Source organism: Lissotriton vulgaris, chromosome 11 (genome assembly GCF_964263255.1).
Source record: "Lissotriton vulgaris chromosome 11, aLisVul1.2, whole genome shotgun sequence".
Taxonomy (NCBI): Eukaryota; Metazoa; Chordata; class Amphibia; order Caudata; family Salamandridae; genus Lissotriton; species Lissotriton vulgaris.
Genome location: NC_141699.1, coordinates 110,393,158 through 110,408,176, shown reverse-complemented (window position 1 = coordinate 110,408,176; position 15,019 = coordinate 110,393,158). Strand labels below are relative to the sequence as shown.

At 45.9% G+C, this 15,019-nt stretch overlaps 1 protein-coding gene across 1 annotated transcript in view; it reads left to right on the top strand.

Moving 5' to 3' along the window:
- SFI1 (SFI1 centrin binding protein) overlaps positions 1 to 15,019 on the top strand; it is a 597,461-nt gene that overhangs the window by 406,217 nt on the left and 176,225 nt on the right. The window contains exons 27-28 of the mRNA XM_086942824.1: positions 1,031 to 1,439; positions 1,551 to 1,707. Coding sequence (XP_086798950.1) covers positions 1,031 to 1,439; positions 1,551 to 1,707 — 566 coding nt within the window. The remainder of the gene's footprint in view (positions 1 to 1,030; positions 1,440 to 1,550; positions 1,708 to 15,019) is intronic.

The following is a 15,019-nucleotide window of genomic DNA, read 5'->3' as shown; positions in this document are numbered from 1 at the left end:
TCAAACAAAATTCAAGCCTGATTAGGCTATATAGATTCTATCTGCATTACAAACCGCAGATTTTACCTTTTGAAAACATTTCATATTAAGTCATCTGGGATTCCTTCATGTAGATGGGAATAATTTAGCAATTATGACCGCCATGGAGACTTTACAGTGCAGAACCAGGATTACGAGTAACCTTTCTATGTCACATTACCTCAGCTCGATGGACCTCCATTGGCTGTCCTTGCTGACCTGCACCATCTTCAAAACCAGCTGCATTTTTTACAAAGACATTACAACCAGCACCCCCGCAGACAGGCTCTCCACATACCTGCAGCGAGAACATCATCATGAGACTGCAGACTAAGAAGTGTAAAAAAGAAAGAGAGGGCACAGGGAAGCAGACCTTTTCCATTATGCACCCAGGATCTGAACAAAATCCCCATATCCATCAGACATGTTGCTGTGCTGCTCCAATTTAAGAAAGTTTTGAAGATGCACCTCCTTAAAGAACACTACTTCATAGTGTATTGGCTCTCCACAAACAGCTTGTTCCCCCTCTTTTTGTAGTCATTGGTATCTTGTCAACTGTGCTTGCAAAGTTCTGTAAATTTGATTTGAGATTTCTTTTCATTCTTCTCTGTAGTGGTGGCTGGATGTTTACATGTTTTGTTGTCTCTGTAGAATGCGTCAGACAGACGTTTTGTGGAGTGATGAACAAAGTCAGTGAAACACCATTCCTAGTTCACACTTGCCGGTGCTAAAGCTTATACTGATTATAACCAGCATACCCACTCCTCTCCCCTAGTGGTCTTGGTACCATGATTGGCAAGGAATTGTCAGTGTGTCAGTTTATTCTTTTTTTTTTTTTTGGTCTTGAAAATCACTATTTTCTAGATCACCTATGATTTAACTCTTTTCTTCTGAAACTTTGCAAAACTTTTTTAAGAAAATCCCACGTTCAGTGATGCTTTAGCAAACTAATTCAGAATGTAAGGTGTGCATGACATGAATAGTTTCTGAACTTTTCTTTTCATCTTCTTAGGCATAGTTTGCGTCCAGTCAGGCAGCCACCAAGAAGACCAGAGTTCCTTTCTCCATCTTCAAACCGATATCAGTTGTCAAAGAGTGGTGAAAGGGAAATGTCACATCCTAAAGCCCTCTCATTCACATTGTCTGCAGTGGAGACCTTGGGCGGTCTGAGTGCTAGTGGAAGTACTGCTGAGCCCAGTGCATCATCACTTCCTGTACCTCTCATTTCACATGTACAGAGTCCACAGGCAGAGGATCGATCAACTTCCTGTGAAGGCGGCCAACTTGTCCCTGATGGTGCTTTAGGTAGACCTGCTGACTTCTCGTGGGAAGCCAGACTCTCTCGCCAGGAACAGGCTGCACCACAAGTTGAGCTGATGCCTCCTTCGTACTTCATGACCAGCCGCCGAGAAGCATCAGAGGTACGAGTTTCATGTACAATTGTGTGTCTGAATCTGTATTTGTTTGTGTCTTTCTGCATTGGTGAAATGTCTTGGTTTCCGTTCTACCTAAACTTCTTTGGATTGTCATAGGATGCATTTCACCCCGAGACTGGTAATAAGAATGTCGGTGCTAAACACTTCTTCGAGCAGCGATTGGAGGGAAGACGGAAGGATGGACTCTTCTCTCTGCTTTCGTCTGAAGACATTACCACAAGACAAGCTTCCTGCCCTCCCTTCAGTACTACAGGTAGATTCATTTGAGGTCATTGTAATTTTGACTGTTATCTTATTTCACATCTCTCATGTACATTCTGTACTTAAACTGTGTAGCCTGACTCTTGTTCCAGCTGTTCTTCAATTCTTCATTGTATTCCATTCATCCACATGATTGTTATCACGTTTTTTGTTAGTGTATGGTGTCTAAATGTGCTCTGAGTCTTGCATTTTCCTACCTGCAGTAAATTTGTGTTATGACTTACTTTTTGCTCACAGGTTTACAAATACTTCTTAGTGCTCCTCATTGTCAATATCTGCATTTGACCTTCTCCTTAATTTTAACCTTTTTTTAAGTTTAAGGTTTATTGAAGAAGAAATTATAACATACAGAAAAACAAATGTAATTTAAGCAACATCACAATGAAAAAACTTCCATTACGATTAAAATAGGAGAGAGAGGGAGGGAAAGAAAGAAAAATGGGGGGGGGGAGGAAAGGATGGAGTAATAAGAGGGAAAAGTATTACCTGAATCACAATTCTAATTCAACAACATTTGTATTGTTAAAAAGAATACCAAACATAAAGCAAAGAATCCATGATAAGGAGAAAGAAGTAATATCGGAAAATATTCATCAAGAACATAAAATAAAAAGACAACAGAGAATTTACGGAGGTTTCCTAACTTCCTCCAGAGTGTTAACAATAGTGGTGGAAGCTGTGGCTGAGGTTGTTAGATATGATGATAAAGGAAGGCATAAAAGGTCTCTTTTAATGCATAATGAAATAGGAGTGACATTGCCTGTGTCTAATCTATGATGGAAACAAACAGCATTCCACCAATCCCTGAACGTGGTTTTCTCAGCTTGTTTCCAATTACAAGTAATTGGGTGTAAGGCTATCGCTAATAGGAGATCAATTAATGAGGGGATGGGGTTGGGATTCGGCCAGGAAGGTGATGAGGAGCCCAAAAAGATGCTGGAAATGGAAAAAGGGATTTTGGTATTAAAAATTTTATGAATTTGGGACCAAGCCAAAAACCAAAAACGAGAAAGAGAGGGGCAATCAAAAAGCATATGTTTTAAATCAGCTGAAGAGCCTTTACATGACCAGCAATCTGAGGGGAGATGTGAGGAGAAGGAAGCTAATTTCATTGGAGTAAAAAGAAGGCCTTTGTAAATTAAATTAAGGGTCTGAGAGGTATTTGCTGCTTTTGCCGTTTTATGAATTTTTAACCATAATTTGTCCCAAAATGAAGTAGACGAACATTCCATAAGATCCTTTTCCCAGGCCAATTCGCATTTGCTCTTGGGTCTGTTAGTACAGAAAAATAAAATTTTATAAAGAGGTGAGCCCAAAGTAGTAGAAGACAATAAAGGAAAGAGAGTGGAACATTTGGCAGGAATATTGGGGGTGGGAGTTAAGGAGAGAAGAAACTGCAAAAGAGAAGGAAGAAGTGAGTCATATTGAGATTTACAAGAAGAGGGTAAGGAGAATTTTATTTGAAGTTCCGAAAAAGAAAGAGGAAGATTGTTAGATATTAGTTGAGAAATCCTGAATAAACCTGTGGATCTCCAAGATTTCCAATAAAAGGTACGGCCCTTAATACGTAATAAGTGACTATGCCAGATAGGCTGTTGATCCAAGGAAGAAAAAGCAGGGTAAGAGGATGGAAGAAGAGGTATTATTATTTTGCGTGTGTGGGATATGACCTGGGGGCGAAAGGATGAAATATTATTAGTGAAAGCAAGGGATTCATTGAAATGAAATGGGGCTATAAAATGTTTCTCAATATTTAACCAAATAGGAGGATGAACACTATGGTCTTGGTCATGAGAGAGCCAACAAGATGCTTGTTTCAAGGAAAAAGCGTAATGATAAGATTTGAAATCAGGAAATTTGAGACCACCAGAAAGCTTATCAGCCTTGAGAGTTTTAAGAGCTATTCGAGGAGACTTATTCTTCCAAAGAAATGTATTCAATAGAGAGTCAATGTTTTTAAAATAGAAACCAGGGATATGGACTGGAATCGTGGATAAAAGATAGAGAATGAGCGGGGAAAGCATCATCTTAATAGAGTCTAGGCGACCTCACCAGGAGAGAAAAAGTGGATGCCAGCGGTCAATAGATGTGGACAAAGTTTTTGAAAGAGTCTCAAAATTTCCTTTCAAAGTTTCTGAAATGGTAGGAGAGAACCATAAGCCTAAGTATTTAATTTTAGAAGTTTTCCAAGAGAAACCAGTAGAGATAAAATATTTTTTTAAGCAAAACAATTTAAAGGAAGAACTTCACATTTATCTGAATTAAGTCGATATCCAGATAGGTGAGAGAAAGTATCAACCTGAGAGAGGAAAGCTGGAAGAGAAGTAGAGGGGTTGGAACAATAAATAAGGATGTCATCGGCGTAGACAGACATTTTAACATGTGTAGTGTCGAGTTTAAAACCAGAAATGTTGTCATCTAACCGAATTTTCGTCAAAAAGGGCTCCAAGGCATTTATAAATAAAAGGGGAGATAGGGGGCAGCCGTGACGAACTCTCCTAAAAAGAGAAAAATAGTCAGAAGATTTCCCATTAACGAAGATGGAAGCTTTCGGTCCCGAGTATAATAATGAAATGAAAGAAATTAATTTAGCAGGAAGCCCAATCCATTTAAGACCACGAACATAAAATCCCATCCAATTCTATCAAATGCTTTTTCAGTATCTAATGCTATAGCAGCAATGGGATAATTAAGGGAGGAGGCTTTACTTAAAATGTTAAAGAAAACCCTAGAGTTGTCTGAGGATAAACAACCTTTGACAAAGCCAGATTGTTTCGGGCCAATAATGTTGGGTAGAAAGGGATCAATACGAAGGGCAAGAATCTTTGCAAAAATCTTATAATCTAAATTGACCAGGGAAATCGGGTGATCATTTTTACAGAAAGAGGGATCTTTATTATCCTTGAGAATTAAACAGATCACGGCTTCTTGAAAAGAACCTGAAAAAGTTCCATTCTTTACAAAAAACTGATAAAGCAATAGAAGGTGGGGAAGCAATAAGGAGGCGAAGTGAGCATAGAATTCAATAGTGAAACCATCAGGGCCAGGTGCTTTACCCCTTTTTAATCTTGAAACAGCCGTTTTAATTTCAGAAAGAGTGATATCCGAATCCAAAGAAGAAAGATCTGTATCCTACGTAGGAGGGGGAAGAATCGAGTGAAAGAAAGAGGAGAGTGTATCAGAGGAAGGTTGTCGCTCCGGTGTGTATAAATTCTTATAAAAAGAGACAAATTCATTGAGAATATCATCATCTTTCAATAATGAGTCGCCGGCATTGTTACGGATGGATTACATTTTTGTCCGTTCCCGGCGAATTTTTAAATAATTTGCAAGTAATTTGCCCATCTTGTTCTGTCCTCCATAATAACGGGCATTGCTTCTTCAAAGGTAGGAGGAACCAGCGTCTGTAGAGGACTTATCAAAAGCTATTTTTGCTTCAATTAGATTTTTTAAGGAGACTTCAGAGTTAGAGCGATAGTAAGAATATTCAAGATGTTTAATTTTGGCTAATAATTGAGTATGTTTATTATCAAAAAACTTATTTTTCCGTGAAACAAAATGTTCGAGGCATATGAGCTGCAGATTACACACTATGCATAGATGGCCACCTAGTGTTGGGCCCGGATGTTTGCAGTTTGCTTTGTTGTAGAAAAGTCTTTGGGAGTCACGGGATAGGTGACTCCTCCTTAGGATGAACTGCGCATGGGCATAGGCTCCATCCCCAGATTGTTTTTTTCCGCCACCGGGCTCTGATGTGTTTCCAGCTCTCCATGTTGGAACCGATTTTCTTCCGCGCGCAATCCTCACCAAACTACAAAACTTAGTTTTGAACGCTTTCCAGTCGACACTAATCTTCACACATCGATTCCGGTCGTTGTCGACGCCCTTTGGGCCTACCTAGGCCTTGACTCCAGCTCATGGAAAGGACGCCATTTAAGCAGTGTCCTCAATGTGGGTCGAAGTTTCCCCACACGACCTTCATGAGGTGTGTAAGCTCTGTCTCCGGAGCACAAGGCAAAAGACTGTTCAGCTTGTGCCTGTTTCCGCTCGAAAAAGACTATATGGGAGCGAAGAGCGAGGAGAACAATGGCTCAAAGATCTTCAGCTCCGATTCCGGACGACATCTTCGAGGAGGGCCTCAATGTCCCGGAACAGCACAACGTCGACAGCAGCTCCGAAGCAGAAGATTCCGATGTCGAGGACATCACTCCAGCACAGCGGGTCGTAAGTAAGACCATCGATCCCGACCCCTCCTCGACACAGAATGCCCCGGTCACACCCTCACCCTCGAGCTCCGGTGCACACCGGCAAACTGCTTCTACTGCCCCACCCTCGGGCCCGGCTAAGAAGCTAACCAAGCCTTCAAGTGACTTGAGCTCAAGTCGACCTTCACACGGTGCCGGCGCACACATACCGGCACCGAAAAAGACAACGGCCCGACATCCAAACCATCGGCACCGAAACAACCCGCTTCGGATTCCAAAACACCACCGGAACCAAACCGAAAAAATCATCGGATCCGAAAAGGATGGCTGCCTCCCCTGTGAAAGAAATTGCCAAGAAACCAAAACAAGCCATAATTGTGCACAAGACTCCCTCCGCACCAAAAGATCAATCCCCTGCAGTGAATTTACCCTATCCAGACCCTGCTCAAAAGACTCTGGCAAACGATCCAATCACTGGACACCTAGTTTTGACTCCAAAAAAGCGACCACTGGACACACTAGCTCCAGCTCCGCATTCAAAGAAGGAGGACATGGCTACCTCTCCCTTAAGACTGCCTTCCCCTTCTCTTTCACCTGTACCATCACCACCGCCTGTTATATCACAGCATTCTCCAGCATCCCCTATCACACCACACAGGGATGATAGCTCTGATGATATGGGGGGGTAACATACCTGATCCAACCACGCCCACAGAATCCCCAGACCCGTGGGACAATTATACCACCCCAGATGTCCCAAATTTCCCTCAGGATGACATATACCCCTCAAAGCCTTCCCCACCAGAAGACACTATAGGGTTTAATGAATTAATTCACAGGGCTGCACATTATCATGGGGTAGACATTTATATAGAGCCTGTTGAGGAAGATTTCCTGATGGGTACATTCGATAATGCACCGAGATCTTCATCCATTTTACCCATGCTCAAAGGAGTGATCAAGCATGCCCCTGAAGTCTTCAAAGACCCAGTCAGAACTCGGGTCATTAACCCTCGGATAGAGAAAAAATATAAAGCTGCCCCCTCGGACCCAGCATATATTAAAGGCCCAGTACCACTAGACTCACTTGTAGTTTCCAATGCACGCAAGAGAGCAAACTCACAAACATCGGGTGTGGCTGCACCACCGATTAAGGAGTCTAAGTTACTTGACGCATCAGGCAAAAGAACAGCGTCTCAAGCAGCAAACACGTGGCGTCTCGCCAATACACAGGCAATGCTAGCCAGATATGACAGGGCACATTACGATGAGCTAGAGTCACTAATGAGGCATCTCCCTGTCAAGTACAAGGATAGAGCAAACAAGCTCATCCAAGAGGGGAAAACATCACAAACACCTCTATTAGGTGTGCCCTCGATGCAGCAGACATGGCCTCTAGGGCAGTGAACACCAGCATTTTGCTATGCAGACAAGCCTGGCTCCGCATATCCGGGTTCAAACCTGAGGTACAAAGCGCCATTCTTAACCAACCCTTTGACGAACAACACCTATGTGGACCCGAGGTAGATGTATCATTAGAGAAAATGAAAAAAGATACAGACACCGCCTAATCTATGGGAGCCCTGCAGTCGCAGGCTCCCAGACGTTTATTTTGTCGCTCATCCTATTGAGGTGCCACCAGGGGATATACTTCACACACAGCTTCTACCTCGTACAAAGCCCCTACACAGTCTACCTACAGTAACGGCTACCAAAGGGGTGGGTACAGGGGTAACAATAACAAAGGCAGAGGCAAAAATAACAACTCACGCTCTGCCTCTACCCCTACCCAATGACTCTCTTCCCATTCCCCCGCCCCATTCCACTCCTGTCGGGGGAAGACTCCAACAGTACCTGTCAGCCTGGGAAAACATCACATCAGACAGGTGGGTGCTCCAAATAATTCAATCAGGTTATTGTTGGGAACTAACATCTACCACCCCAAACATACCACCCAAGCAGCGTCCAATGTCACAGGAACATTTAACATTGCTCAGACCGGAGGTAATATCCCTCCTGCAGAAAAATGCAATAGAAATAGTTCCAGAGCATCAGAAAAACAAAGGAGTATATTCCCTATATTTCCTAATACCAAAGAAGGACGGATCTCTAAGACCCATACTAGACCTCAGACCTCTAAATATTTACATACAGTTGGATCATTTTCATATGGTCACACTACAACAGGTCCTCCCATTACTGGTATTAAGCGACTTCCTTGTCACTCTAGATCTCAAGGACGCCTACTTCCATATTCCCATCCATGCAGTACACAGAAAATATCTCAGATTTGTGCTAGACGGACAACACTACCAGTTCAAAGTGCTCCCATTCGGAATCACAACAGCGCCAAGGGTGTTTACCAAATGCCTAGCAGTAGTAGCAGCACACCTAAGAAGACAGCACATGCACGTCTGCCCATATCTGGATGACTAGCTCATAAAAGCCAGCTCATACAGACCGTGTGTACAACACACTCAGGCTACTACTCAACTGCTTCACGACTTGGGATTCATGGTAAATCATGTCAAATCGCATCTCCAACCCTCGCCCATACAACAGTATCTTGGTTCTACAATAAACACCCAACTAACACTAGCTTATCCCTCTCCGGCCAAAGTTCAAACCACAACACTCGCTACCAGCTCGAGTGTTCATGCAGCTCATAGGAATGATGGCATCTTGGATATATGTAGTACCGCACGCAAGATTGCAAATGCGTCCACTTCAAGAGTGCCTAGCACGCCAGTGGAACCAGGCTCAATGTCAATTAACAGACCTAGTGTTGGTAGACGGTCAGACTCCTCGTTCTCTGCAATGGTGGAACACCAAAAACCTTTCCAAAGGGCGACCGTTTCTAGAGCCAGTTCCTCAAATAGTCATGACAGCGGAAGCATCGCTCTCCGGCTGGGGAGCCCATCTACTGCATCACACCATGCAAGGCAGTTGGACATCACAACAAAAGTTACTTCACATCAATCATTTGGAGTTGCAAGCTTTGTTTCTAGCTCTGAAAGATACCCACACCCATTGTCCAAAGGCAATGCGATATGGATGAACTGGTCAAAACTATTTGCGTACGCTTTTCCTCCTCTCCCACTACTTCCATTAGTGGTGCGCAAACTACAACAACATTCCCGGACGCTCATTCTAGTCGCTCAAACTTGGGCCAGACAACCGTGGTACACCACGCTGCTGCAAATGTCGGTAGTACCACATCAAAAATGAAATCTATCTCCACGCCTATTAACACAGAACCATCGAGAGATCAGACACCCAGACCCAGCTCATCTCAACCTAGCGATCTGGCTCCTGAGGTCATACTTTGGTTACCTCAACCTTCCTCCAGAATGCATGAACATCATTAAAGAAGCTAGACGTCCCACTACCAGAGCATGTTATGCTGCTAAGTGGAAACGCTTTGTCATATACTGCCAAAACAACCAGATAGATTCCTTAGACGTGTCTATCCAACACATCATAGGATATCTATTACACCTTCAAAAGTGTAACCTAGCCTGTACGTCTATCAGGCTACACCTTGCTGCCGTTGCAGCATACTTACAAAATAGACAACATCAATCTCTTTTTAGAGTACCAGCTATTAAAGCTTTCATGGAAGGACTCAAAAGAATAATTCCTACCAGAACGCCACCAGCACCAGTGTGGAACCTGAACATTGTTCTTACAATGTTAATGGGTCCTCCCTTTGAACCATTACATAAATGTGAATTGCAATTCCTAACTTGGAAAGTAGCTTTCCTGGTAGCAATTACTTCTCTTAGAAGGGTTAGTGAACTACAAGCATTTACCATTCAAGAACCCTTTTTGCAAATGCATCATAACAAAGTGCCTCTTCGTACTAATCCTAAATTCCTTCCTAAAGTCATTTCACAATTCCATCTAAATCAGTCTGTTGAGCTGCCCGTATTTTTTTTTCGCAGCCTCAAACAGTCGCAGAAAGAGCTCTACACACCTTCGACATCAAAAGAGTACTGCTGTACTATATCGAAAGGACACAATAGTTTCGTAAAACAAAACAACTTTTTGTGTCTTTTTCGCCGCCACATAAAGGCAACCCTATATCAAAATCAGGGATCGCCAGATGAATTGTTAAATGCATACAAATTTGTTACCAAAAAGCAAAACGCACGTTAACAATTCCTCCAAAAGCCCACTCAACAAGAAAGATAGGAGCTTCAATGGCATTCTTTTTTTTGGGGGGGGGGGGGGGGGAACTTTATTAATACTTCAACCAGTTACAGATATGGGCCTACAACCACCAGGGCCGGCCGCTAATCAATGTCATCACAACAAATCAATTAGAACCAGACTCGGCCTCCCGGGAGGCGAATATAGCATAACTTCAATTAAAACTGGCAGCGGATCATACTATACGAACAACAGGATACTAAAGGCTCCATTTTATAATATAAGGATAGAAGGATCAGGTGCCATACAATATCATAAAGGTGCGGCAAAACAGTAGGAGGTCCACAATTAGTTCGATCTCATTTAAGACAGTGGCGCTAAGGCATACAATTCAGGATAAACAAGCATACAATTACTGTTCGCACCAGTTAAGCACCCGCCCGATGGTACTAAAGTACTGTGAAAAGTATAGGCACAGATAAAAAGTCGACAGTTGACAGAAGAATAGACCCACTACGCTAACCCGAAAAAAGGAAGAAACAAAAGAGAAAGCGAGGAAAGATAAGAAGAGAAAAAGGCCATAGAAACAAATGGTAAAAACAAAATTCCCCTCCCCCAAACCCCCACCCTGCACCCCTGCAGATGACTACGGCCTACCCCCCTAGCTGCGTGCCTGTCGCCCCAAAAATGAACCAGAAATATAGAAAGAATAAGGGAAAAAAGAAAGAAGGGACTAACTCCCTTCCCTAAAAGGAGAAATGGAGGAGTGCTATGTCATACGTGTTCCCGGTCTCTCCCCACCGCCTTAACGCAGAATCCCCCACAACGCTGACTCGATCGAGCAGACCACAATAACACAGTACACCAGAGGAAACTATAAATCCCGCCCCGGACTCCGTTAACCAAATAAAGCAATCCCGTTACCGATAATGCAATAGTGTGAAATCTCAAACAACAGTCTCAACCTTGGCCCCGTCGATCAAATTTGCTGATCCCCTCCGGTAAGTAGAGCCCCACTGTAAAGTTGTCAAAGTTTACACAGAAGTTGCCGAAACGTGGTCTAATACAAATAAATGATGGCAAGTCCCAAAGCAGACGCTCGGGTCCAACTATGCCCCTCCACGACTCCGAGACCAGGCACTATCCCGTCCGCCATCTTGATGGACCAGCTGGGAAGGGGGTGTAACCCAGTTCAACACAGTTCACAGTTTCGAGCAAAAGTCTCCAAATCGGGAACATCAGTGAAATGTGCCGCCAATTGCAGATCCAAAGATTCCGACCTTTTAGTTGAATCGCCAATCTCGACATGTTCGAACCGTTCCACTTCTGTAGGGGCAAGTATAGCTCCAAGCACCGGGTCTAATTGCACCGCTGGGGTAGCTATTGGGAAGTGAACTGGCCACCGGGTCTCGGGCAGCAAGTCAGAGTCCGGTCCCGATCCTCTAATTCCGTCCGCTGCCGACATCAGATTCCAGGCCTGGGTCTCCATAGTCGCCTGAAGTGCCTCAAGGGCTGCCATCACTGACCGCAATGACGGGCCGCACTTAACCCGCTCCGCCGGGTTACGCATGGCATCGAGCATAGTGATCTCCACGGAGAGGCGCCTTCCCTGGGGTAAGATTAGTCGGAGCAGGAATGAACCGTGAGGGACAGATCGTCAATAAGCGTTAGTGCGCACCAAGTCTCCGACCCAACGGCACCGGCGATCCGAATACCAGGTCTCCGGGTCCAGGACCCCCACCACACCACCACGGGCGTCACTCGTCTCCTCACCTCCGGTACAGTGCCAGGCAGCAGATCGGCAGCAAAGTAATCAAAAAGATGTCGGAAGTTCCATGGACCGGACCCTGCCGCTCTCTCCGGTCCGCTGTTGTTCAACTAGGACCCGGCTGGACCAAAACTTGAGACCCCGGCTTCCAGACTGGGTTAGGCCTCAAATCAAGCCTCGGCAATACTCCACTCCACAATGTCGGAAAAATCTCGGGATTGCTCCATCAGACTGCAGAGTAGTTCATGCACCCGGATATGGGGCGGAAAATCAGGATAGACGACAGGATCTTCGAGCGAAAGACAGAGGTCGGCAGACCCGGGAGGCTATGCGGCCATCTTGCTTGCTGTCGTAGCTCCTCCCCCCTTCAATGGCATTCTTAGGGAACATCCCCTTAGGTGACCTATGTAGGGCAACTATATGGCTTACACTGCACACATTCACAAAGCATTATTGTGTAGATGTGCAAACTAAACCACAAGCCACTGCGGGCCAGGCTGTACTAAAAACACTGGTTCGAGGCATGTGGGCTGCTGAATTCATATCTGTGCATAGATCGCCGCCTAGTGTTGGGTCCGGATGATTGCACATTGTTGTCCTGAAAGAGTCTTCGAAGTATCACGAGATAGGTGGCTCCTCCCCTGGACTACAGTGCGCATGGGCATCGACTCCATCCTTAGATTGTTTTTTTCCGCCTTTAGGTTCGGATGTATATTGGTTCCCTCTAGTCTGAATCGTTAAAAAACTTTTCTTAAGACCAAAAGGTCTTTAGTACACGTCGGTATTGTCTTGCGTTCGGTGCCTAACTCTTCCAGCTCGGTTCCGAGCCGGATTCCATAGAACCGCGTGCTTTCGGCGCGGAGGGCCCAGTCGAAGCCACAGACCCTATCGACTACTCATCATGGAACAGAGCCCGTTCAAGAGATGTCCCGTCTGCAACTCCAAGTATCCCCACATCGACGTCCACCCGGTGTGCAACAAGTGTCTGTCGCCGGACCATGATGAAGCCAGTTGTATGGCTTGTTCCCGCTTCAGGTCCAAGAAGATGCTTAAGCATCGACGCCTGCGCGCCAGGAGGCCCAGCTCACTGCACCGGCGCCTGCGGACATTTTCGATGCCGGGGATGTCGAGGAAGAAGTTACCGGGGACATTGGTGACAACCTGTCGAATCCCGCGTCGGACGTCGACTACGACTACGATGCGGACGCAGAAATGTTCGAAGCTGAAGAAGTCGTCGACGAGGTAGGGGACGACGACGGGGCCTTCGGGGCCATGGAGGATAGCTCGGACGAAGAGCGACCTCGCTCAGACACTGGGATCGTACCGATTCATAAGGCTCAGGCCGAGGGATCGCCACTAGGCCTTACCCAAGATCTTACGATGGGTTCTACGGCCCCGCCTTCGGGCTCGGCCACTGACATTGCTATTGAGCCGCACCCTGGTAAATCGAAACCAAAAGCGAAACCTTCGGTCTCGACACAAGAAACTGCGCAGGTGCCCGCCTCGAAACCGAAAGTGCGCATCACTTTGGTCGGATCCAAGGCCTCGGAGCCCTCGGCGCCGAAGAAGCAAAAGGGTGTTGTCGAGCCGAAGGCTCAAGTCAAGGGCATCGAGACAAAGTCTGCCGCGCCGAAAACTAAAGGCAAGGTGGTCGAGCCGATTAAGTCGGCGCCGAAGGTGGTCGACACCAACAAAGGACTCGGTGACCCGAAGAAAGGACTCGGCGACCCGAAGGTTCTGGAGGCTCCGCGTCAACAGGACAAGGCCAAAAGCGGCGCACCCCAAGAGTCCACTCCTAGTGGGGCCTCGAAGGATCCCGTCGGCTCGGTGCGCCCGTCCGCCGCGTTCACCAAAAAGGTGACGGACTCCCTACAGCCCATCAGGGAGAAGGCCTCGACGGTCGGACCAACAGATCCTCCACCTCCGATGTCACTCGAGAAACCTCACAAGGCGTCGACGCCCATTCACTTTACGTTGCCGCCGAAGGTGGCGCCGAAGGCTTTCACCCCTAAAGCGGTCCCCAGCGTCCCCGAGAAGGTGTCCTCAGTGTCGAAGTCGTCAGCGGGGGTGTCCACCCTGAAGCATCGACAATCTTCGGTGGACGAACAACAGGAACATTTTATTGATGCCGAAACGGGCAGACTTTCCCTCCACAAGCAGAAAATTGCCCCGGAACAACCAATGGAGCCCTACAAGATTCCCCTAAAGAGAAAGAAGGACTCTGCTTCCACTCCTGTCCTGGTGGAACCAATTTCTCCACAGACTCGAGATGTCTCGCCCACTTACTCAGATGTGGACGCTGGGGAGGGCGATGATAAGGATGAGTACAGCTATCCTGTCTATACAGACCCTGATGATACCAATGAACCATGGGCTGCTGGTGCTGACCCAGGTGATCCTCATTCTGGACAAGACACTCAACTCTATTCTGTGAAGACGTCTCCTACAGAGGACTCGGCAGCATTCAATGCCCTCATTGAACGGGCGGCTAAAAATCACAACGTCCAGCTCCATGCTGACCCTATTGACGTTGATTTCCTTTTTGATACCTTTTCAGTCTCGGAAAGGACTGTCAAAACTCTACCTATGTTAAAAGGTGTCTTAAAACATGCTGGAGAGATCTTTAAAGAGCCTACCAGAGCAAGGGTGATCAACCCTAGGATTGAGAAAAAGTATAAGCCAGCGCCTACGGATCCTACCTATATTAAAGGACAGTTGCCTCTGGACTCTCTTGTCTCGAATGCCCGGAAGAGGGCTAATTCTCAGACAACGGGTGATGCTCCTCCCCCAGACAAGGAATCTAAGGTCTTTGAGGCATCAGGGAAAAGGGTGGCAGCACAAGCTGCCAATATCTGGCGCATTTCCAATACACAAGTGCTTCTACCGAGGTATGACAGGGCACACTATGACACACTGGAGACCCTGTTGCAACACCTGCCAGATGAATACAAGGAGGCAGCTGAGATGCTTATTCAAGAGGGGAAGCTGATCTCTAATGCTTCGATTAAGTGTGCTCTGGATGCGGCTGACACTGCAGCCAGGGCCTTCAACACTAGTGTTATGCTGAGACGACATGCCTGGCTGAGAATCTCCGGATTTAAGCCGGAGATACAGACCACCATCCTTAATCAAACAGTGAATCCAGATCACCTGTTTGGCCCAGAGGTTGACACCACCTT